The following is a 24,014-nucleotide window of genomic DNA, read 5'->3' as shown; positions in this document are numbered from 1 at the left end:
TGATATGTTTGATGACATTTACTTAGCACTCAAAAATCTGTGGAAGGTGCAACAGATGGGAATCGATGGCTTCAAAAAAAAGGCACTAATTCCTTGAAGCTTGTACCCTTGTAGCTAGAACAAGTTTATTTGTGCAGAAAACAGCGAGCAAAAGCTGAACGACTCCTCTCTTACCTTTACATTTGTAGCCTTGCTTGTAAAATCCCCAGATCTGGAAAAAAAGAAAGAAAAGAGAGGGGAAAAGGAGCGGGGTTGGGCATTAATCCTGATTTTATTTTGTTTAGGACACAAGGCGCTTTATATAATGAGGTAAAGACCCTACAATAATACAGAGAAAACTGCAACAAACAGGCAACTGTGAGTAAGCACTTGGCAAAGCAAGGCAAGAAAGAGGTACAATGAAGCAAAGAGACACGTAAGGTGTGAGAGCGAGATAGAGGGAAAGAAAGGGGGAGAGAGACGGGAGGCCGGCTGGACAGAGGGGGTGGAGGGGGACCGAGATCAAGCGGGATGCAGGGAGCGCACAGGCAGTGGGGGAACAATGACATGAAAGAGCTGAACTGGAGATCACACACCGCACTGGCACATCTGAGGAGGCACAAAATATCCTGACCTCTTCACGTACACACATACAGACACACACAAACCTACATGAATGACAGCAAAGCCACATACACCTGTAGGTGCACATTTGCACACTGACACAAAGAAAGTCTCTCTCACACACACACACACACACACACACACACACACACACACACACACACACACACACACACACACACACACACACACACACACAGCCAGAGGCTTTAAAACAAAGAGAAGTTAGTTCTGAGCAGAATATCCAAACACAACTATCATCACAGCCCTGCCTACGCTGACTGACCTTTAAAGCCTCTGTAGACGCTAAAACACAACACACTACAAACAACAGCTGGAAACATGCTGGTTTTAATTTAAGCTTTGCCACCTCTACTGGCTGTAGTTACACATTTGATATTTAAAAAATGCACCGGGAGACGTTTATGTTTCTATTTTTGAAATCATTTCTAGTGCCTCAGTGCTGAGTTTTGAACCAGCACTGACAAGCAGTGTGTATTTAATTTCTCAGGTATTTTAAGGCAATCTTTTATCAAATAGGAAAGTTCAAATAAGGGAAACTGTGCTGTCTTTAATGCCCCGACTGTAACAAAACTCAAATGTCATTCTGTTCCTGCTAAATTGCTTAACACAAAAAAAGTGACAGAAGGTAAAATTTGGCTTTTATACGACGAGAAAAGTTTCCATTTATCATTCTACTGAATTCCCATGAACCTTTTTTTGTTATCGCCATTTTATTTTAAGTATTTTCAAATGAGGGAACAAGTTGTTTTCTAAGTGACTGACATCAGCCATTATTGTGGAAGAAATAATGGAAGAAAATGTGCAAATTTGGAATTGGAATCACTTTATCTAGACAAGCTCAAAAGTACCCTATTTTTTGTCTCTAGTGGAGGAAGGGGGTTAACTGATCGAACTAACATTTTAGTCTGTCAGACAAAATAATTTGTAGTAATTTATGTCATGCACATAAGTAAAAAAAAGAGCACACATCCAACCCTTTCCATGTGCACACATGGAAAAACAGGGACAGGGAGAGCAGCAGCATGACCCTGTGCAGGACGCAGCAGGCAGGAAAGCCTGGTGGACGGGCACGCCTCTTTCACTCAATTATGTTTAAGGCTGTGAAATCATTTGCAGTAAAGCATCACTGTTCACTGTAAATGATTCTCAGAGTAGACGCGTTATTTTACATCTTTCAGAATCAGGCTCAGGACTGGGAGTTAAACTTAACATGTAGTTTTTAACCTCCATTATTATTTTTCAGTTTGTAGACCTTTATGCTAGTTTAAGAACCTGTAACCATATCAAACACATAATATGACGTCAATGTACAATTAACCCTGCAAACCAAAAGCTCATCGACAGCTCCAAACACTTAGTTTCAGACATTACATACTCTTACCAAACTCTGCAGTCCAGCAGGATAAGGTCACCCACACATGTCCATAGTAGGCTTGTTTAGAAATGCTAGTTTGCAGTATGAGCATACATGCATGTACAAATGTACCTTGGAAATCAAGTATATACTGCATAAGACACGCAGCCTGGAAAAGATCTGTGACTGTAATGAGATATTTTTATCTTTTGTCACAAGGTATGAACACTCTCGTAACTCAAAACAGAATAAGAGATGCAGCATGCGTCAAAAAGCCTCGATGCATCACTCTGTGTAATTTCTCTTCTGAAACTTGTTTGAATCTTTTCCAGAAGCCTGCTGCATCCTCCGGAGATGGAGAAGCTTGCACACGGTGCATTGTCGGCTTGCTTCTGTAATCTGTAAGCCAGTAATTAAAATAAAAGACCAAAGAAGAATGCAGGCACCACAGCACCAGACTGAACATCCTTGTGCGAATACCGGTGACTGGACGCTGGTGTTTACAGAAGGCCCAGCTGGAATTGGACAGCATGTTTTAGGCAAGTGTTGAAAAATGTGCTGCAGGAAAATATTTTGTTTGCACAGGAGCCAAGAGGAAAGCAGACAGATGAGGAAGTGGTTGGTGTACAGTATCTACCTCTGCCACACACACACAGATATATCCAAAGGAAGAGGCAGACTGCCAGGGTCCTTATCTTTCCCTGCTCTGTATTCTGAATTTCCCCCATGACGATTTAAAAGTAACAGACTTTCCCCAGAGTTTAACGTGCTGCTGTATACATGTTTAATTTTAATGGAAACACATACGGTTGTCTGTACGTCTCTCTCGAGAATTGGTCCGCTTATAATGCAATATAAAGAAATGAATGTCTCTACTTCAACACTAAAGGCCTGTTCTCATTACAGCTTAGTCACTGTCTGTGTCTCAATAACACAGAGATCCTTGGGGGACTTTTGGGAACGTTGAGGGCCAGAGGACGCACACTCACACACCCTTAACACTGCCACAGACGAGGGTTATCATCTCACCCAGTTAACTTCCTCTCATATTTCCCAGAATGCAACTTCAGCAGTGTGTGGCTGCAGCTCAAAGTGACTGCACTACCCTGACCTGACAGGAGGAACCTTAAAGAGTTGTGCTACCACGGCTTGACAGTGACAGCCAAGACAAATAATGAAGTGCATGACACTGGGGCATTTATAAATCCTACAGCTGAGTCAGTGCCTAAAATCGAGTTTTTCATGGACTGTGTTTCATGAACATTTTAGGATGGACTGAGGTCAAAAGCAGAATTATACACAAGCTGAAAAGATGGCTACTGTTTAAGTTTTAGGCATAGATGTTTACTCACAAAGCCAGCACAGTGTTCACAGAACGTGGGCTTGACATAGGTGGTCTCAGTAAAAGTGTGGATGAAACCCATCTTGCAGTTCAGCAGAGAGCTGGCTTTCATAAAGTAGTCTATCATCTCCTCCCTGCTGATCTTCCCGTCTCTGTAAGAGGACGCAGAAAGAGATGAATGTCATAGAAAGCAGATTGTAAGTTGGCTCAGTCTATAAAGTGCTTGTGAATAAAGCTACAGATTCTCACTGGTTCTTGTCCAGTTCTCCAAACTTGCTGAGGTATGGAAAGTTGTTCCTGATTGCTTCAAATTCATCCCTGGAGATATTGCCATCGCCATCTGTGTCAAAGTTCTTGAAGACTGACTGAAAAGAAGAAAGATGTGAAGTAATTAGGCTGTTTTAGGGAAAAGTGATTATTGTGATTGCCTGAAAAATAACACAAAAATTTATGTATTTAAAATTTAGATCCACAGATTTGTCCATGCATGAGCTCTGCACCAAGTTTCACAACATTTTTCTTTTCCATCTTTGGTCATATATCTGCATTTCACTTGTTTATTGTGTAGTTTTGATGAATTAGCAGTTCTGATACTAACACCTATAACACCTCTCAGAGCAACCTAAAAAACTAAATGTTCAAACTGGGAAACAAGTATTCCCTCCCTAAAAGGCAGAGAAACCCACAGCATCACAGCAGGTCACATTTATTAAATAATGTTGATTGTCTTTAAACTTTATAAATATATATACATACAGTAGATAGAACAAAGCTAACACTTTGACTGGGTGACAACCAACTTAACACATCTGGAAAATAACATTTGCTGAAACAGAATTTTACAGACAGAGTAGATCTGTCATGCAACTCATTTGCAGATGTGCATTTGTGGGGAAGAAGTTACCAAAACACATACGCCCTAGTTATGGTAGTTATGGTTTGTGCAAGACTAAAAAAATACACTCTGACATTTGCTAAATCTTTGACAAGCCCAATAAAATGTAGTAGATCAGACTCATGCAGTCTAAAAGATGATTTCATAATCCAGCAGTTTGATAATGAAGAGCACTGGTGAGCGTTATTGTTTTTGAATTAATCATTTTAGTGGTAAAAGCCTAGAGATGTATCAGTTTTTAAACTTTTGATCTCTGACAGTTGTGGTGGTGAGTACAGCCATAGCTCATTTTTATCCTTATCCTTGTAGCACCTCTCAGGCTCTGAGAGATGTGAATATGAAGGGAGCAGAGAAACTCACTTCCACCATCTTCTCTATGTGTTTCTTGATGATCGTGGGGTCAGCGCTGGGCTTCACTGAAACGGCCCACTCATCAATCATACTGGGCTTGGGATCAGGTGCGGGGGCAGGGCTGGAGTTCTGCTACAGTTGATGAGAAATCAGAGACCATGAGATCAATAATAAACCAGGGAAGTGAAGCAAAGAAAGCTGCCACACAGGGCAGAAGTCAGGAATAACCTCGGTGGATCAGAATGAAAATACTTTTTGAAAAAGATTTCCAGCGTAACAATTCTGATATTTTAATATCTTAAGATAAATATTGTCTACAGTATATTTGTCTGAAATGCAGGCAATTTTAGACTGAGGTTCAGAAGGCACGCTTAAAATCACCATTATCTATCATAGCAAGTCTGTAGAAAAGCAATATTAGTGCATGAGAGGTGAGGGGCTGGGAACACACGGGATGAGTATATCACCATGCTGCTTACCACTGGCTTGCGTGGTTCCCTCTGTAAAGACATCTGATAGATCTCCTCTTCTGTGTGGTATTGGTCCAGAGACACCTGCACAAACAGCCAATGTGAAAAAGGCACATGAAAAAATTCAAGTAATTTCCATTTATCAGGTAAAATCAGGTATTAACACCAGCAGTTATTTCAAATAAGAATACTTTTATTTCTTAAATGTAAAATACTTTTTCTATAAACATCAAAGTAAAGTTTTTTATAGAGTTACATTTTGGTTCATACCTTCCAAATCAGTCCTACAAAACCTAAACTAAAGGCTAAAATATTGTTTGCTAGCTAAAAATATGACATTTTGAGACATCAGTGGTTTATGCTAGCAGCCTGTGTCTAGTTAGCTATTAAAGTATGAACTGTGTTAGCAAGCTACTGGAGTTACCTAAGGCACTATACATATTTAAAATGGTAAATGGCCTGTATTTATATAGCGCTTTACTAGTGCCTAAGGACTCCAAAGCGCTTAACATATGCAGTCATCCACCCATTCACACACTGGTTTGATTTGATTTGATTTGATTTTATTGATTAGCATTCAAATATCTCAGTGAAAACAGAACAAAGATCTACCACAAAGCAAGAAAGCATGAGACAAGGCTAATCAAAAGGTATTGGCTGAAGCATTTGCTTATTACGCCAACCCTTTTAACAAAAGATCTTTTTGCATGCAGCTCCTGTACACAGGGCTCGAAGCAAATAATAAAACAAAGCAAAAACAAAACAAACAAACAAATAAACAAACAAGAAAAAGAAAAAAAAAACGTTCCACCTTAGATAAGTAACTACATCAAAGCAAAGGAATCAAGAGTTTTTTTTGTTTTTGTTTTTGTTTGTTTTTTCTTTTTTGTTTTTTGCTCTTTTCATTCTTGATTTATATATTTTTCTAATACTGTATTTTTAAACATATTTTTAAACAAGGAAAATGAACTACACCTTTTTAAATCACTGTCATAACTATTCCACAGGTTAACTCCTCTAACAGAAACACATCTCTGCTTTATATTTGTCCTTATCTTGTTTTTTTTTAAAGAAATCTGTTCCCCTTAAGTCATACTGACTCTCTCTGACTTTGAACAGCTTCTGAGTACTGGGGCAAAGCAAGTTATTTTGTGCTTTATACATTATCTGTGCCATTTTATATTCAACTAAATCATACAATTTCAGGGTATTCAGATTAATAAACAAAATGTTAGTTGGTTCTATATAGTTTGATTGGTTTATAATTCTTATAGCTCTTTTTTGTAACTTGAAAATAGGAAGAGTGTTCGTTTTATATGCATTACCCCATATCTCCAGACAGTAAGTCATATATGGAAGCAACAGAGTACAATAAAGTGTGTATAATGATTTTTTGTTCAGGACATGCTTTGTTTTATAGAGAATAGCAATGGTTTTTGACATTTTTGTTTTCACATGGTTTATATGAGACTTCCAGCTCAGCTTATCATCAATTATCACTCCAAGAAATTTATTTTCGTACACTCTTTCAATTTCAATTCCATTAACCCTTATTTTAGATACATTTTTCATTTGTCTAGTGCCAAAAATAATCAATATTGTCTTCTTTATATTTAATGATAACTTATTTACATCAAACCAGTTTTTTTATATATTTAACTCCTTTTCCGCTGTAGTCAGAAGCTGTTCTAGGTCACTGGTGAAGGCAAGCTACATATTTAAATGTAATGAGAGGGGAAGACCCAAAAGTCTTTCGCTTTAATGTGCAGAAACATCATAGCTTAGAACTAACATTTGAGTTTGGAAAGCTTATATAAATTTACTTTTTGGTTCTTTGGTCTGTTAGCAATTTGCTGCAACACTTAGCAGCCTGCAGCCATTTATTGTTGCTAGCTGACGGAACTCAAAAGAAGTCACCTAATATTTCAGCTGCAAACCATTTCAGAACACTTGTCACCTGCTATATATAGTGATATAGAGTAACTGCATGCTTTCGTTCTGAAAAATATATTGCCACGTTGTCTGAGCGCACACCATTTATTGCAATCTTTTGCTAATTACTGCCTACATACGCACATTGAAACCTTTTATTTAATGGGCATTGATCCAGTTTCTTGTATGGTGCAATATAATATTGGATTCTTTAATGGAGGCAAAGGTTGTCATTAGGGGTGGGTTTTTATAATCGATTCATCGATTAAAATCGATTCTGGCTTGGATAACGTAAAATCGATTCATTAAAATCCTGAATCGATTTTTTAATATAAATTTATTTTGTCCGAAATGCCAGAATCTCTGGTGACATCTCACAAAATTTCAAGAACCACCAAACAGTAAATGAGAGCAGGTACAGGGATTCTGCACATAGACTTAAACACACAGCGCGACCCGCGGATCAGAATCAGTTAGATGTCGCCTTTCTCACAGTCGGGGCTGAAAGCCGACAGCTCGCTGATCCGGGTCCGCGCTTTGTGTTCACGCCCTTTATGCGCTGATTCTAAAGCTGTTAGTTTGATCTCTCTCCAAACAATATTGACCGAATCAGCAGCAAAAGAAGATCCAAACGCTTCACATAAACATCGTCATGAATTCACTCTGTTTTGCTTCCATTGCGATGCGCAGCTCTCTCTCTCTCCCTCTCTCCCTCCCCCCCCCCCCCCCCCCCCCTCTCTCTCGAACAGTTTCGCTTTCTTCATTATTCGCTTGCTTGTTACGCACAAGTCTACTGTTGTTTACAGCGCTGTCGGCCGCTGTTTTTTTCCCTTTTACATTCTTCCGAAAAGAAAACCTCATTTCTGCTGTTCAATACTGAACAAATTTAAACTTTTTAATATTATTCAAAATGCAAAATGCTTAGCCGTGTGTCTAATAAAACCGCTGTAACGTCAGAGGTAATGTTCATTAATTAATGGTTTTCTTTCGTTTTTGATGTACTGCAGAATATTTTTATAAAATCCCAGGCCAGGAAAACCTTCATGTTTTTCTGTGTTTTATCCTCAGCTACTTTGACACAAAGGCATCTGCTGTGATGCTCACACCTTGGATAAAGTCTTGCGAGTGTCAGCTTCCTTTTTATAGATACAAAAATATGTAAATGTTCTGATCTGAATTATACTTCTGACTGTCAAAATTTCCCAGATTTAAATCGAATCGAATCGAATTAAATCGAATCGTGGATCGAATCGATTTGGGACCTTGTGAATCGGAATTGAATCGATTCTAGAAATCAGTGACGATACCCAGCCCTAGTTGTCATCACTTGACTTGTGTTAACTCTAAAGTCACATGATGTCAGCTGAAGTAGCTCCATTAAGTGACTTACTGTCAAATGTAGTTCAAAGCTGAGGATAGTCAATAAACATGGATCTATATGCATCTGTTAATTTGTAAGTTTAAAGACAATATATAAGCTTAATTACTTTATATTGTGAAAATTTAAAACAATAGCAATAATCCAAACACCTAAATCCAGGCATCTCATAACAACAATTTGTTGAATATAAATGTATTCACATATAGTTTCTGAACGCATCTGTCGAGTACTTAACACAAAGACCCTTTCACACAGAAACATATTTCTCAGAAGACCTGTTAAGCAGAGTCATCTCTTGCGTACAGAGCCATTATAGCAACAAGTGAGAGAGCAGCATCTATTTTTTGCACTTGTAAACACCATAGACATGTGGCATATACGGTCTATGGTTAACACATTTAGGTCTGCTGCTACACGTACTCGTCTACTGCATCCACGCTTGGCCTCGTACACTTTTGTTTTCCTTAAGTCCTACTCTCTCACTGTACTTGTGTGTCTTGTGTTTTAGTCAGCTGGGACAAAATTGCTAAATTATTTTCTTTTTATTGAACCGTGTCATTTCGAAGAATTCCAGACATTTCAGGGAAAAGGTTCAGTTGCAAAGCAAAGTACATCTGAAAAGCTGAAGAGAAAAATAACCTGCGTGGTTTGCTTATTTTACCTGTCTAAAATAAAGCATGCCTTCCCCTTTTCATTATTTTGAAGGATTTATTGACTTGCTTTCCATCTTATCGCTGCAAACCCAGCAGGCCTCATGCTAGATCAACTCCAATAAGCACTGGCATAAGATAATTGGATATTGACTCTGTCCAGCAAACTTTTTCTCTTGCCTCTCAGCTCCAGAAGCTGTCACGTTATTTTCTTTTATTTTCACAGGAGAAAAAAGGAGAAACCAGCTGCAATCTCACAGCAACACCTGCTACCAGTAATTGATCTCCTTGGATTGTTTAAATTCAGAAAGCACTTAAATTCAGGAGATTCTTGTCTGCATCTGCCAAAAATACTGACATATACACACACACACACTGGGTTGTGAAGTTGTAAAATGCCACTACCACCTCAGCTTTCAAACTAAAGAGCAGGTAGCAACAATTAAGGTATCATTCTCACTCACTGTTACATGATATTACAGTACATCCACTTTATTTCAAGTGGATGTGTAGTAAAATATTTGCTTAAAATATATTTCTTTATACTGACTTATTTAGTCATTGAGGTAAATCCAAAACATTGCCTTTTGTTTAAATTCCAGTTAGATTTTGGTCTGAATGCAAATCAGTTTAGTCTGTTTTCCCTGGGTAAATAAAAACAGCTGAGGATATCCTCACTGCTGTATATTTCCTGTGTGCTACTGTGCTCTCTAAAAACCCTCTCATTTCTCTCTCTATCAAAATGTTTGTCAACCACAAATTATGAGCCATTTCCTTTTGTTGTTGCAGAGTGCCACTAGTTAAAGCAGATGTCACTGACTGGCACCGTGGTAACATTGGTTACAGTCTTGCATTAGCCTGGTAGGGAGGTGTATACTTTTTACTTAGTTTTTTTTTGTCTTTATTATTGTAAAACTACAAAACAGCCCAGTCCAAATGAATGTGGTCTCAATTAGTTATGTGTATAAAGCAAACATGTCCACAGAGTCAATTTCTTCCATTCCAGCCACTCTGCCAACATAGGCCAGACCAAAGATCTGTCAAAGGACATCAGGGACATGATTGCAGCCCTGCACATAGCTGGAATGGGCCAGAAGACCATCAGCAAGAAGCTTTGTGGGAAGGGAAAAGCTGTTGGTGCGATTTCTCAGAAATGGAAGAAATATAAAATTTCCATCAGTCACCTTTGATCTGCAAGATCATGCCTCACAGGGTGAGGATGATCATGAGGAAGGTTGTGGATGGGTGAAGATGGGTTGTGAATTGGTCTTCCAGCATAACAGTGACCCACAATATAGTCTCCAGACCTCAAAATGAAAAATTCAGCATTGGTTCAAACAATTAATTCCGCCACTGTATTTCTGTTGATCTGGATAACCAAGTAAGAATCGTATGAAAATGAAAATGTCACAATGTCACTATGTTACAATTTTAATTAAACTGATCCTAAGCAGGCCTTAACACAAAGGTCTTTGTTGTTACTTTTTACCCAAGCTTCACCTCTTCACTAAGTTTTATTTAAGCCTTTGTATCACCTTGCTAGCAAGTATAGCAATACACATGACAACAAACAGCAGTGAACGCATGCCTCCTCCTCAGTTCTTCCCTCAGTAAAGGAATAAATACAGCTGAGCTATTAGTACAGTGATCTCTTAGGTAAAGGGCTTTCTTGAAAAACTGTTCAGATTTCAAAGAAGAGACTGCTGCTACTGAGATCCCCTTGGGTACTTTCAAAGCTAAAGCAACCTGACAGGGAAAGCTTTTTAGTCTAAAGGAATAGACATGAGGTTTCAGTGCAGGTTAACAACTTAAAGTTCAGTGAAAATGATGCTGCAGGGGTTACAACTCTCTGTCCCTGATAAAGAACAATGAGTCACTTCAAACAGTGGAACTGGGCTAGCAGTGTTACGAAAGTGAAAACAACAATGCTGACTTAAATGCCCTCTTTAATGTTCTCTGCACCCAAGCGTTAGCATTAAAGCTAACGTACGATGCCTTTTTCTTTTTTACCCATTTAGTTTTGTGAATTTTGCTCAGCCTGTGACACATTTATTTCTTTCCCTCCTGTACGGCTGTACAACATCATGTAAGTGCAAATGTAAGTAACCCAGCTTGTCTCGCTTCTGCTTCATCTTGCTGTTCATTTTCAGTGCATTTCCAATCAAACGCTTAGTAACCATTTCTCTGTTATGCCACTGTGGACCACATCTGTAAATCCCATTTGCTTTGTGATTGAAGGTTCATGTTTTGAATCTTTTCCTCTACACATGATCTCTGACTTTTGTCTGTGCACAGATTTTGTCCCAGCTGGCTACAGTCTGTCTGACCACGAGCCAGTCGAATCACAGCAGAACAAAGTCAAGCAGACTGCCTGTTTCACTGGCTGGAAATAAAATGTTTCCTCCTACTACCTCCTCACAGCCGTCTGGTTGACAAACAAATGCCACTTCATCATGACTAACTTGATTCGGGACCTGATTTGTCTCTTATTACTACCCCTTTAACTGCTTTCTGTAGAGGTAGGTAATTGAAGCCAAACATTTCTCTTGGACTCGGAACAAACTTTATACCCACTGTAAGTAAGTTGAGCAGGTCTGTGTTGGCATCGACGTTAGGTGGCGTGGCCTGAATGAGCGCCAGCTCTTGAAGGATAGCGTACAGCTGCTGGGTTTTTGCCAGGTTGACTCGTGTCTTCTCTTTGTCGGCCCAGTCTGGCAGTGCCACATGCACAGCTATCAGGTCTTTCAGGTGCACGCCAAGAATTGGGAACCGGAAGCCGGAGCATTCAGAAAAACGCTTGCGGTACTGACTGTAGTTGCCACATGATGTCACCAGTTCAATTAAGTTGTTAAAAACCTGTCGTAGAGTGAAAGGAATATAGGTTTGAGGAGCAGAAAAGAGAATGCCTGTCTCAGAAAAGATTGATTTGGAAGCATCACAAATATTGTCGAAAACTTTGCTCCAGATGGACTTGCATAACTGTAACTCGCCCAACTGTTGCATTTAACTTTCTAGTCATGTGACTCAAATTCATAGTTCTAAAAAGACACTGTGTAGGAGTAATGGGCACAGACAGGGAGCTTGGTACCGCTTACACAGAAGATGCTGAATACTCAATCAGGAAGCATTATCACTTATTAGCTCAGCGCACAGACATGCAGCGAACATTGAATTTGTCTGGTAGCGCCTGGTTGCGGTTGCCAGAAATAGATGACAGATGGCTGCAGCTACTGCACCTTGTTGGTCTCTGCACTGATGTGAGCCTGCGTGTCTTTGAGACGAGAGATGGAGCTGTTGCTGAGGCCGCCCACTACCGCCATGAGTGTATTGAAGTTCTGCAACTGTAGCAGCTTCTGTGAACGGAGGAGGAAGAAAAATTAGGAGTGAGGGTGAAAGAAGAGATATTTTATGAATGTGTAAGACACTGCCAAGAGCAACCTGGCCAAATTTTTTTTTTAAGGCGGAGAGAGAAAAAGATAAAGAAGGGTGGTATAAGTTAGGAAAAAAGACTTACAGGCAGTCAGAAAGATGCAGCTATGGAAATAAATGGTTACAGGGTGAAGAGACTTCTGGGTTAGATACTGAAAGAGTTTAGCAGGCCAAATACACATCCACACATAATCTGAATACCAAGAATTTAGTGAATGCTCTAACCTGTCTATGTCAAAGTTAGGCTAACTCTTTGTGAATGGCGCTCTGTGGGGCTGCTCGCTGCCCTTCAGACTGCTGGCATCTCAGTGAAAATCAATGAGGTCGCTGCTGCGTGGGAGGGCTGCCAGAGGGGATCATTTGATTCAGCTCAAACAACCTTTAGAATCAATTTGCAAAGCAGTATGGAAAGCAGGCCATCATTTGCAGAGTGTCGCTGCACCACGCATACATGTGTTCATCAGTGATGCCTGGGAAAGGTTTCACTGTCAACATGCCACACCTTTCCCTGTCACCTAAGAGTTAGCACACAGTGGACTGGTGATGCGGTATGCTTATCAAACGCAGGTGGAACATTCACAAAGAACACAATGTGCAATAAACTGAAGGCAGCCACGTTCACAATTGAATTTATAATGCAAGTGTGCAGTTGAGAAAAAAACACTAATGAGCATGAGTCATTTGTGATAGGCTCCCAGTAGGATGCCGAAATGGGACACAACCAGCAGAGGGAAGCTTTAGGAAATGTCAAGTGCAATAAGACTGCCTCCTGTGCTGCCTCTGAATACATCTGAAGCCAGCATGTGTTTGCCCTGGGATACATCAGAGAATATCAAAATTTGTGACATTTTAAATGGGCGGAAAATGAATGAGGAAATTTTGTGGAGGGTTTGATCTTCTCAGATGTGTATGCTCTAATTTTGGCCCACTCTTAGCCTTATTGGAGGACTTTGGGGCATAAATCGCCATTTAAGGTCATGCAAAGCATCTTAATCGAATTTAAGTGCAGTACAGTTTGTTTCAGTCCTGCATAATCCTGCACAAAGTGTGCTTGAGCTTCAGTGCACAAACTGATGGCCTAATACATTTGACTCTTCCAAAAGGTTCAAATTTTGTCTTGTCAGTCCACAGAATATTCTCCCAAAAATCTTTGGGATAATCAAGATGTTTTTCAGGTTTTTTTGTTTGGTTAGTTAGTTGATTTGGGGGAGGTTTAGATAAATGAGAAATCGGCCTCTGTGTTCTTTTTGGTCAGCAGTGGTTCTATCTTTCACGGCTCTGTACATTCAAGTGAGGAACTAGATTGTGTTAAGCTTTGCTGATGCATTGGACACATGTTTGCAAACTGGCTTCATTCACGGCACTGCCCCAGAATCTGAATATAAAGAAGTTGAAATGTGTGGAGTTGGTGTAAGGTGTTTCATGGGAAAGATAGTTACTTTGGTTTTAATCATTAACTGCATAGACAGCCATGCACAATCATCCTAAGAGGACCAAAAAAAAAGGGAATTTAACACTAAGCATTGGCTTCATTAAAATGTCTGCACAGATCAGCTGAAGTTCTGTATTCATGAATTCATTCTACTTAATAAAGCCACAAATTAACCTTCACCAAACAGGGTTAGCTGTGCAGCTCATGTTACCATGGTTATCTGCTCTGGTTGAAACTGAGCCAGCTTTGTATGTGAGGATGTTCTCAAGCACAGCGGTCCTTTAACAGTAAAATCAAAATCAAGCCGCAATTTCCAGGGATGAAAAATGAAGCAAACGGGAAATGTGAAACACTGCAGTTCCTATAATGGCCACTTGAAGCTGGCTCTACAAGTCAGACTTTACAGAATTAAAAAGCATAGCCTGGGACAGAGAACTGTTTTAACCTCTGCGAATCATTTCCCCATCATAATAACTGTAAGGAGGGTGAACAGCTTCTGTTAAGACTGACAGCTGGGCTTGAGGATACTTTGATTAACAGGTGTGTTAGTACTTGTAGTTGGAGATACTCAGTCTGTGCTGTGTTTCACCTCCTGTAATTCCACTAGCTCAACTTGACATCTGGGTGATGTCAGTTTTGATTAATCTAGCTTTATATACACACTAGCATTCTGAATGTGTACACATTTGAGCAAAGTAAGTATAATTGCATTATCGAACAGCCAGCAAAAATAAAATGAAGCCTAATGGCAAGTCATTCTTTTCAAATAACTGAAGAACAAAGAGTTCTCTGGTGATGGCAGTGAGTCAGCAGTGTGGGGATCACCACCGTTATTACGAAGGATCTCATAACAAACGAGAATATCCACCTAGCAGCTGGAAGGCTGTTTCAATCCACAATCACAAAGGCCAATGTGTATTCAACACAACAAATGTCATCAGAGCACATTACAATTCATCCAAGGGATGCACACTTCAGTCACTGCACTGCTTTAATATTGTGGATAAGGAAACACGCTTTTTATTTTTGATTAGTATCAATCCAAATTAAACCACTGACAAATATAAAAGAGTTTAATTGGTGCACAGAACATCATGTGACCAGCTGACTGGCCAATAGACACCGCTGTTTGATGGCGATCTTTGGATCGGGCTGCACAGAAAGAGCTCATTATCCACCGTCTGCACAACCGAACTTTAGTTGTTCATACTGTCCTCACCTCTAAAGTATCTAGCTCCCTGAAACACTCAAACAACCTTAAGTGTTCAGTTTGAAACACTTGGGAGAGCTCTGCTGGGCTTCCCCTGATAAGAACCCTGCAGAGGTGTTAGATTGCTGGCGTACCTCAACAGAGCACATTATGTGCGTCTAGCATGTGTTCTGCTGAAGATGAAATAAATGGAGAACGGGAGTAGACCTAAGCGACTCATAAAGATGAAAACAAACCCACACTAGACTTGCAGTAAGTAATGAGCATGCATTCACAGAGCACTGCAGGCTATTAAGATGAAAATTATTTTTCTGCACTTTCTATGGCTGACTGAAGCTTCCTCTTAACGGCTTAGATGACTGAGTTGTCGCGTGGAGGGGAAACTCAGCCCATCTGGCAGACCGAACCAAGCGATAACATCAAGCTGAACTGAAATCAATTACAGAGAAGCCCCGGGTGCCACTTAAAGACATGCGTCTGTAGTGAAAGGACGACAGTCTCCAGACATATGATTGGAAAACCATACAGCGCAGCTAGCTAGCAGTTTCTTCCAGGAAATTGTGGAAGTATTAAGATTAAGTGAAGATTAGGATTAGAGCGATCATGACACGCAGACGACCATAACGCTATAGCGAATGAGTACAGAAACAGGAAGGTGGGCACAGTTTTCAGTCATATTTCTCTAGTTGGAAACTAGATTCCTCCACTACAAAACATCATAATAATATTAATGAAGCATTTATAGAAAAGCAATTTTTAAAAAAAGAAATAATTGCAATAATTCTGTCAGTCAAGTGTATCTACAACTGTTTTGTGTGTCTGTTGTCTTTTTTGGCAAATGAAAAATGTTCAAAATACAAGTTTATGGAGGTGGTAAGAGAATCTTTAAGCATAAGTGTACAAAGGTAAACAGAAAGAAAAATCAGTTGTCTGTAGCATATGTGCAAAATAAATATTTCATTTTTAAATATCACCATTACCATAAATATCATATTTTCCTGAAACCCTCTAAACTCAAGGCATGACTGTAGGGCAACAGGTCAAGCTTTATGCTAAAAACTCTGCTGCAATTTTTTCTACTCTGTGTGATGTAAATATGAGAGGATATTTGTAATATGGTCATGTCAGACACGCAGCTCTTTCTGCATCACAGAAGCCCACCCACTGTTTCCAGGGGTCAGCCAGTCAGAAGTAAGCTGACTGAAGCTTGTTTCAGAAGGTGGATGAAGTCATGGACTGCACCAAGACTCAGCGTGAGATAAGTAAGGATTATTTGGTACTGTGAGTCACAGAGAACTACTCTGGTAAACTACAGGAACAAAAAAAAACCATAGATAGCTGGAACTGAGCCCAAAGATCTCCTTTATTTTTAAAAGATGCAAAATTGGCAGCAGCATTATCTCACTGAGCAGGGAGCTTGGAATGCTAATACCTCCAATGCCATTTTTGAATTAATGTTCCCTTTTTCACACAGTTGTGCTGCTAATGGGAAATCCTAGTATATTTTGCATTTGTTTGCAAGTCATAAGAGATCCTCGGTGACTTTTCCACTTCTCTCTGCTCCTCCTGGTTTTCACAGTTGCTTCCAAATCACCTTTCCTGCTTTTTTCTCTCTGCCCCCAACAATCACCCACTAACACTCTCTATCCATGAACCCAGAACCGCCAAGCTTTCCCGATTGTAACAGACCCAGCAGACAGACCTGTGCCACTCGGATGAAATGGGAGATAACAGCAGCTCTCTGCGGGGCGGTGGGCTTGCTGAGCACCATAAGCTGGATCCATTGTGAGACGCTGTTAAAGAGCGTGATGAAGCGCTCTAAGATGGGGTTATCCACCGTGCAGCCATGCATCACAAAGCTGTGGTAGTCCTGAAACTAGAAGGAGAAGTAAAGCATTGAAAGCCTTTATCTATTTAAATTACAGTACATCATATTCACATCCCACAGCAATTCTGAATATTAGAAAATGCCTGACGACAAACATATATGCAAAGGCCTTTCTCTTGTTTTGTATATATTCCTCTTGATTGTAGACAGTCTCCTATGTCCATACAGTAAACCTGGATATGCAGTTGGTTTGCTTAGCTGAGCACAGAACTTTAAACAATGAAATAACAAGACTGGATACAAAATACAGACGCAGTCTGAAATGAGAAGTACCGTAAGCCTGCATTATTTCTAATAGTCAAAGCAGGCGGAGACTCATCTGTTTCCAAAAAGAAATATTATCCAGTATTTATAACCTCAGCAGATCCTTTCCCGATTCATTTATGGTCTGATTTGTTAGTTTCAAGTGTCTAATAGAGCTGCATGTCCAAGTCAAATTTGGATTAAAATTGCCACGAGACAGAAAACAATTAAGGTATTGACAACTTCCTATCACATGAGCATCTAATGCTGTATCAGTCCGATTAGCCCCACAAACACTGGATGACGCCATTACGTCTGTCTAATGCAATCTATGGGAAACAGCAAGCCTGGTTTATGAAATTATATTATTATATTAACTGTCTGTAATCAGTCAAATGCAGACAAATAATATTGTGTAATTACAGCTGTACTCGTTGTTAGATCCTCATTAATTCGATTTTTTGTTTCCTTTTAGGCAAAACTCTATTTTAGCAGAGCCATGAAGACAAAGACAAAAGAAACGCCATTAACACTGTCCCTACTGTGCCACGAGCATCATCCCACTGGAATAAATTATCAACAAAAAGAATCCTCAAGCGTTTAATTCTGCACAGACCCAGTCATTTCTTTTGCCTCCTGAAATAGCTCTCAAATTGAACACTATTTCCAGTCACTAAATATAATTACTGCCCAGTTAAAGTTGATTTTAACAACTATTGCTTAGCAACTGCAGTGAGCCTTGAATCATGTAAACACAGAGTTACTTGAGAATTTAAGAGCTGTAAACATCACAGTAAAAAAAAAATAAAAACAGAGCCATGGTCACACTGACCAGGATCTTGCAGAAGGATTTGTATTCCAGATAGGTCAGGTGTTCAGCCAGTTCACAGGAGTCGAGGTGATCAAACAGCAGGGACATTTTCCTCTTTTTGGACACAGATGGGACACGCTGGGTCACCTGCCGCTTCCATTTATATGACGGCCTGAGAGGGGAGAAAAAGCACGGTTGTCTCTTTTAAGGTCTTTTGGAACTGCACCATAAAAAACTACACAAGGATCACTTTTATAGCCGCTGCAAAAGTTACAGCTGGCCTTTAAAGGCTGTTGGGGAAAAAAAAGGAAAAACTACCATGAGAAAATGATGATAGTACAATGTGTCTACAATATAAAAAGCCCTGAGAAACCTCATATTTGTAGACTGAACTACAACTCTCCAACTATTGCTGTAGAAGTTATTTTTAGAAGGCTATTCCCCTGCTTATTCTAAGATATTCTGGCATAGAAATCAAATCAGCTCCACGAATTCATTTCCTTGGAGCAATAAAAGAAAGCGGAGCCATATAGAAGTGGCATTTCTCAGAAAAGGACAGGTCACTGGCCCTGCATAGCACAGCTCAGCAATTTCAAATAACAGGCAATAAAGGGCTTGCTGACATAAACATCGGCAGATGGGGACACTCATTCAAACTGTCAACAACACACGCAGCATTCAGCGGCCTATTCACTCACACGCTGTCCAAGTCAATGAGCTGACTCTGCCTCTCATTGCCCTCAGTGGTCAAGAGGTCTTTATAGTCTTTGATCTGGTCTGCCAGCTCCGGGTTCAGATTGAACTCTGCGGGAAACTCAGAAATCCAGTACCTGGAAGAAAGAATAAAGGGAGAGAGAGAGAGGTGAGCGTGATGGCATACACTGAAAGGACTGGGCTGTGGTCAACTCATAATTTAAAATAGCATTATAGTTTTGGTATTTGATGAAACAAAGCACCTAATTGGAGCACATGAAGAAGACCATAGAAAAAACTAGAAAAGATAAAAGGATAAATGGAAATGACACTTGGAAAGATCAAAGATCTCTTAGAAAAAGGCAACGAGACGAGCAGAAGTCAGAAAAGATGGTTTGTTACTTGACGAGGTGGCATATTTTTGTTCGGCGCTCATCGGTGCAGCCATCCTCTTGAGATCTGATGCTGAGGTCAAGGTGCAACCGAGCTGCTCCTCGCAACACTACAACAACTTCTTCAAAAATCTCATTTAGATTTCACAGATTTAGAAGGGGAACAAAGTCTGGCACTATTTCCATTGCTCTGTGCATTATGTGTGAAAAAAGATATATTCATAGGCAGCATTCTTAGAAAAACAATAAGCAAAAAAACACATAACATTTGTCACTGATGTAAGAACACTCAGAGGTGAAGGATACTTCAGCACGAGCTTCTTGGCCAGGTCAGCTGAAGGGATATACCAAGGGTGCATCATGAGGAACATGCGGACCAAGGATGCATCCTTCAAAGTGCCCTTCTCATCTATGAGGAAAAACAGGGAGTCACCTGTCATTAAGAAGATACCTCAGCATGTTCAATTTGTGCTTGTGTTTTTTATTCTACTGCCTCCCTTTACAAGCAGATGAATAATTCATATAAAAGAAATAATACTTAAATAACCAACCAAAGGCTTTGATGCAGGCTTCCACCAGCTCGTCCACAGTGGCAGACTGTTCCGATAATATGGACTCCATCGTAGCTGTCCTCTCAGTTTTCCACCTCGTTTACCTCTCTGTGGTTTGAATCTGTTGGCTCTCACTGAACACAAAAGGAGATGAAAAGAGAGGGGAGTAATTATTAAGTAAACACAGGGGAAGCAAAACTTACTCTGGCTACTGCAGCACACTTAAAATAGCTGTGTGGTTAGTTCTTCTATATCCTGTTCAGCACTGCAGAGTGGCATATTCATTGCAGTAAGTTAACTGGGACATGTGCCTGTCAGTGTCATCTGATATGATGGTTAAGTATGGCCAAAACACATTCATGGTGTCAATGTGCAAAATCTGCAATGAACTCATTCTACTTATAGAAGCACCTTTTAAGTGACCCAGTTTTCAGGGTTAACAGTTTAAAGTTTTTGCAGTCTGTTAGTGTTGTGTGTGGGGAAATGAGTTGGTGAATTAGGGCTTTAGTTTACAGGGAACAGTTGCACCAATCAGTCTTTACCAAGCCTGGTCCTCACAGCAAAGGCCGGATCTTGATATCAGGACCAATCAAACATAAACCTAGTCTTAACTACACCTATAGTGCATTACTGAATATGAATAATTAGAATATCAACATATCCTAATTAGCGATCCAAGCTGGCGGCACTGAATTTAAACAGAAGTAAAACTGCAAACTTTTAATCCGTACTGCCAATCCTGTTTATTTCTGACTCCCTAAATAAGTCGTACACAGAAAACTGATCAGGTTCTATCCATGATTGTGTTTTTTAAATATTATGCTGTATTCATAGTGATACCTGCATGGATCTACTTTGCTAAGAACCAAAACAAATCCTGCTTTTCCTGCCTTTGTCTGGAACCCACTAACTCGAGAAGGACATCACTTCCTAACAAAGGTTTCTGGAATGCAGTACTAGTCTTAGCTATTTATATGAAGGCTCATGTGACTATCATTATTGTCTAACAGCAAGCACTGTGTTCCAAATTTGTCAAATTTGTGGGATCGATAAAGGAATAAACAAAAAAAAAAGAAGGCAATACCAAGAAGCCAGGGATTATAGTCCGTTTGAGGTCCTCATGAGACATACGCACACCTGAGCACAAAATACTGTCAGCTGAAGAGCATGAAGGCTACTTGTGTAGATTCTCACCCACAACAAGAACACAGACTTCTATTAGGGCCATTAGCATCTAGAATGCCAAGATATGACCCACTGCTGCAACTGCTCCAGTGGTTGGTCATTTGCTTCTCATTGGCCAGACAATTGCTGTGATTACTTCTATCTATACTGCAAATTCACAATAGTAGATTTCTGCTGACCAACATTATCTTTGACTACAGCCTCATAGAAAATGTTTTATATTTTGATACACTGGTGGCAAAATGCAGAAACAATAGGTATTTGGACCCATGTGTGTAGCTTGTGTCCGCTGCAGCGAGTAATCAAATGACTATTTACACCGTTAGTAGATGACCAGCTCTACTTCCTAAACTACAGACGCCCAATTTTTACACGATTGATTACAAAATATGACCCTTTTAAAATTGTTTTGCCCAGAAGTTTACATAAATATTTGCGTTACATCTTAACCAGCTGAACAAATTACTGCTTCGATAATAAATTGTTTTCAGACTGCGGCAATGCTAGTTTTGTATCAGTAAAGAATCAGATCTATAATCCTGGCTGATTGTTTCGTCAAACTAAAATCAGTTTTTACATTTACACACCAATTCTATGCTTTATAACTGCACTTTGGAGCCAAGCATAATAAACAGTTTTCACCGATGTGTGTGGCTTTTCTATCAGACAGATACTAAGCCACAAGCCCAATCAGCAGGAAACCACTATTTATCTTTTCCTGACATGCTGTAATGCTGTCTGCAGCAGGCTATAAAAACGTTTGATGAATATTTACGACACAATAGCAAATATTTTGACATGCGTTTCATTCTATCACATATTCATAGGAAACAAGCTAAAAATTTGCATCTGTGCTTTTCTTGATTTGGTAAGGTCTGGCTCCAAGTAACCATGGCAACAACAACTTAATGACCAGTTACTTTTTAACAACATATACACACACCTGAGCACAAAATACCTTCAGTAGAAGAACAAAAAAACTATTTTGGAGTAATCCCAAATTCTTTACTTGTGTCTCGATCAGTAAAATATACCATCTTCCAAGTTATGACATGATTAATTGGTCAAATGTATCCATCCATCCATCCATTCATTAAAGAAACTAGTAATTTTGATTCATTTTTATATAGCCCCAGATCAAAACATTGACGGCCCAGTGCAGTGAAAAAAGGATTTGCCTTCCCTCCTGATTTCTTACTTTATTTCATATTTGTCACACTGAAATGTTTCAGCTCATGAAAGATAATTGTAGTATTAAATAAAGATAACCCAAGTTAATCTAAAATGCAGGCAAACAAAAGGCTCCAAACCTACCTGGCCCTGTGTGAAAAAGCAGTTGCCCCCTGAGCCTGGTTGCACCACCCTTGGCATCAAGAACTCCAATCAAGCTTTTGCGATAACTGGCGAGGAGTCCTTCACATCACTGTGGAGGAATTTTGCCCCACCTTTCTTTGCAGAATTGCTTTCATTCACCCTCATTGGAGAGTTTTCAAGCATCAACAGCTTGTTTAAGGTCATTCTTTGACAGTCAGATTTTGACCAGGTCGCTCTGAAATCTGTTTGGTTTTTTGGGAATTCTTTGAGGCTTTAGGAGCTGGACTTGCAGATGTGTTTCGGATCATTGTCCAGCTGCATAATCCAAGTGGGCCTGAACCTCCAGGCGCAAACTGATGACAGTCTCCTGCAGGATTTTCTGGTCGCAAAATTCATGGTTCCTTCAATTACAGCAAGGTAATTGAAGGAACCACCTTCCAGGTCATGAAGCAGCAGTGGACGATCACACTTCTACGGTGTCTGACTGTTGGTGGGATCTTCTTTTTATGAAATGCTGTGTTATTTTTATGTCAGATGGTTCTTCCCAGTCTCTTTCTTATTACTGAATCATGAACACTTTCTTTTAGTTGTTCTGGGTTCTGAAGTAATTTTGGGATGGTTCATCAGCGCTCCAAGGTTTCTCCATGATCTGATATCTCTTAGCCTATTTTTACTGTGTCAGACTCAACTCAATTCAATTGAAATTATTTCTAAATAAAAAAATAAAAAAGGGTGTGGCTGTAATCAGGCCTGGGTGAGGCTAGTCAAACTAATTTCATGATAGATATTTTTTATCACATAGGGCCCGATAGATTTGAATAGCTTTTTTTTCCTGACTGAATGAAATTATTATTTAAAAAATATTTGATATTTACTCTGGTTGACTTTGTCTAATAGAAAAATTTGTTTGTGGTCTGTAACATGTAGGTGTGAACATTTTTTCATGACACTATAAGTGTAAAAGTGACACTAAGGTTAAGCTCAAGTAACAAAGTTAGGTAACAAAGTCCCCAACAACACACTGTGCACTGCTGTAACTTTATTTTAATGTGGTGGCTCTGTGAGTGTGAGAAGGGTGTGATGTGTATGTGTACGTATCCATTGTGCCTGACACAATGAAGCCTTTCACTGCACTGTCTCTGCCGCAACGCGGTGGGTGGACACACTCAATTACAGGCTTCACAAGCTGTCTCAGCCACGTTCTGCAGGGATGGTGGGGGAAGCAAACGTAGAGAAAGAGATAAAAGTATAATCCTCAACCGCAATTTAAATCATCACATTGTTAGGGCGATCAGCCACAGCGCTGATCAGTAGGCAAGATTAAACTGCTGAAACGATATGGTCAGATTACGGGAAGATAAATGGCGAACAACTAAAAAGGCTTTTGTGTTGCTGTAAATAGATATGAAAGTTTCAAGGTGGGTTGCTAAAGTCACCACAGGAAGTAAAGCAGTGTTGCATGTGAGTATTAAAACCTCAGCAAACAAACACCAAGACCTGTGATGCCTAGCTCAGAAAAAGGAGCCTACACTCCATCAGTATTGGCTCTGTGCACTGGCAGTTACGTCTGCTCGCATGTCATGAATATAATGAGAATGAAAACTGCCTTGAAGTCAATTGTTTCCTCACTGCAGTAGATAAGCCTGAGGATCATCTAGGTTTGAGCTGAGATGGCCTTGCCTGTGAAAAAATGTGCTCTTCTGTTTCACTTCTGCATTTTCAGTGTTTATTACAAAAGTGTCCATCCTCAAAACTGAATGAGGACCTAAAACCACTTTCTCCTTCTGTGTGGGGCCCATCTCTCAGGGGCTAAACAAAACAAGAAAGGGAGAAGCAGAGGTGTTTTAAAGTGTCACCAACGCTT

At 39.8% G+C, this 24,014-nt stretch overlaps 1 protein-coding gene and 1 long non-coding RNA gene across 4 annotated transcripts in view; one reads left to right on the top strand and one right to left on the bottom strand.

Moving 5' to 3' along the window:
* The window catches only part of LOC146675427 (uncharacterized), a 387,382-nt gene that overhangs the window by 250,509 nt on the left and 112,859 nt on the right, over positions 1–24,014 (top strand). The window lies entirely within an intron of this gene.
* Positions 1–24,014, bottom strand: part of LOC146675437 (RAS guanyl-releasing protein 2-like) — a 37,681-nt gene that overhangs the window by 5,532 nt on the left and 8,135 nt on the right. The window contains exons 2-14 of one of the 2 annotated variants that reach the window (XM_085400462.1): positions 19,652–19,785; positions 19,407–19,509; positions 19,111–19,167; positions 18,714–18,845; positions 18,037–18,187; positions 16,776–16,949; positions 12,239–12,355; positions 11,577–11,858; positions 5,049–5,123; positions 4,579–4,698; positions 3,573–3,688; positions 3,334–3,475; positions 175–211 (exon numbers count right to left, since the gene is read on the bottom strand). In XM_085400462.1, coding sequence (XP_085256588.1) covers positions 175–211; positions 3,334–3,475; positions 3,573–3,688; positions 4,579–4,698; positions 5,049–5,123; positions 11,577–11,858; positions 12,239–12,355; positions 16,776–16,949; positions 18,037–18,187; positions 18,714–18,845; positions 19,111–19,167; positions 19,407–19,509; positions 19,652–19,721 — 1,576 coding nt within the window. In that variant the 5' untranslated portion in view covers positions 19,722–19,785. Of the gene's footprint in view, positions 1–174; positions 212–3,333; positions 3,476–3,572; positions 3,689–4,578; positions 4,702–5,048; positions 5,124–11,576; positions 11,859–12,238; positions 12,356–16,775; positions 16,950–18,036; positions 18,188–18,713; positions 18,846–19,110; positions 19,168–19,406; positions 19,510–19,651; positions 19,786–24,014 lie in introns of both variants that reach the window. The other variant, XM_085400460.1, reaches the window with a different exon arrangement.

Source organism: Rhamphochromis longiceps, linkage group LG3 (genome assembly GCF_057381845.1).
Source record: "Rhamphochromis longiceps isolate RC_006_pf linkage group LG3, R_longiceps_female_GT1.1, whole genome shotgun sequence".
Lineage (NCBI taxonomy): Eukaryota > Metazoa > Chordata > Actinopteri > Cichliformes > Cichlidae > Rhamphochromis > Rhamphochromis longiceps.
This window is presented reverse-complemented; position numbering and strand designations above follow the sequence as displayed.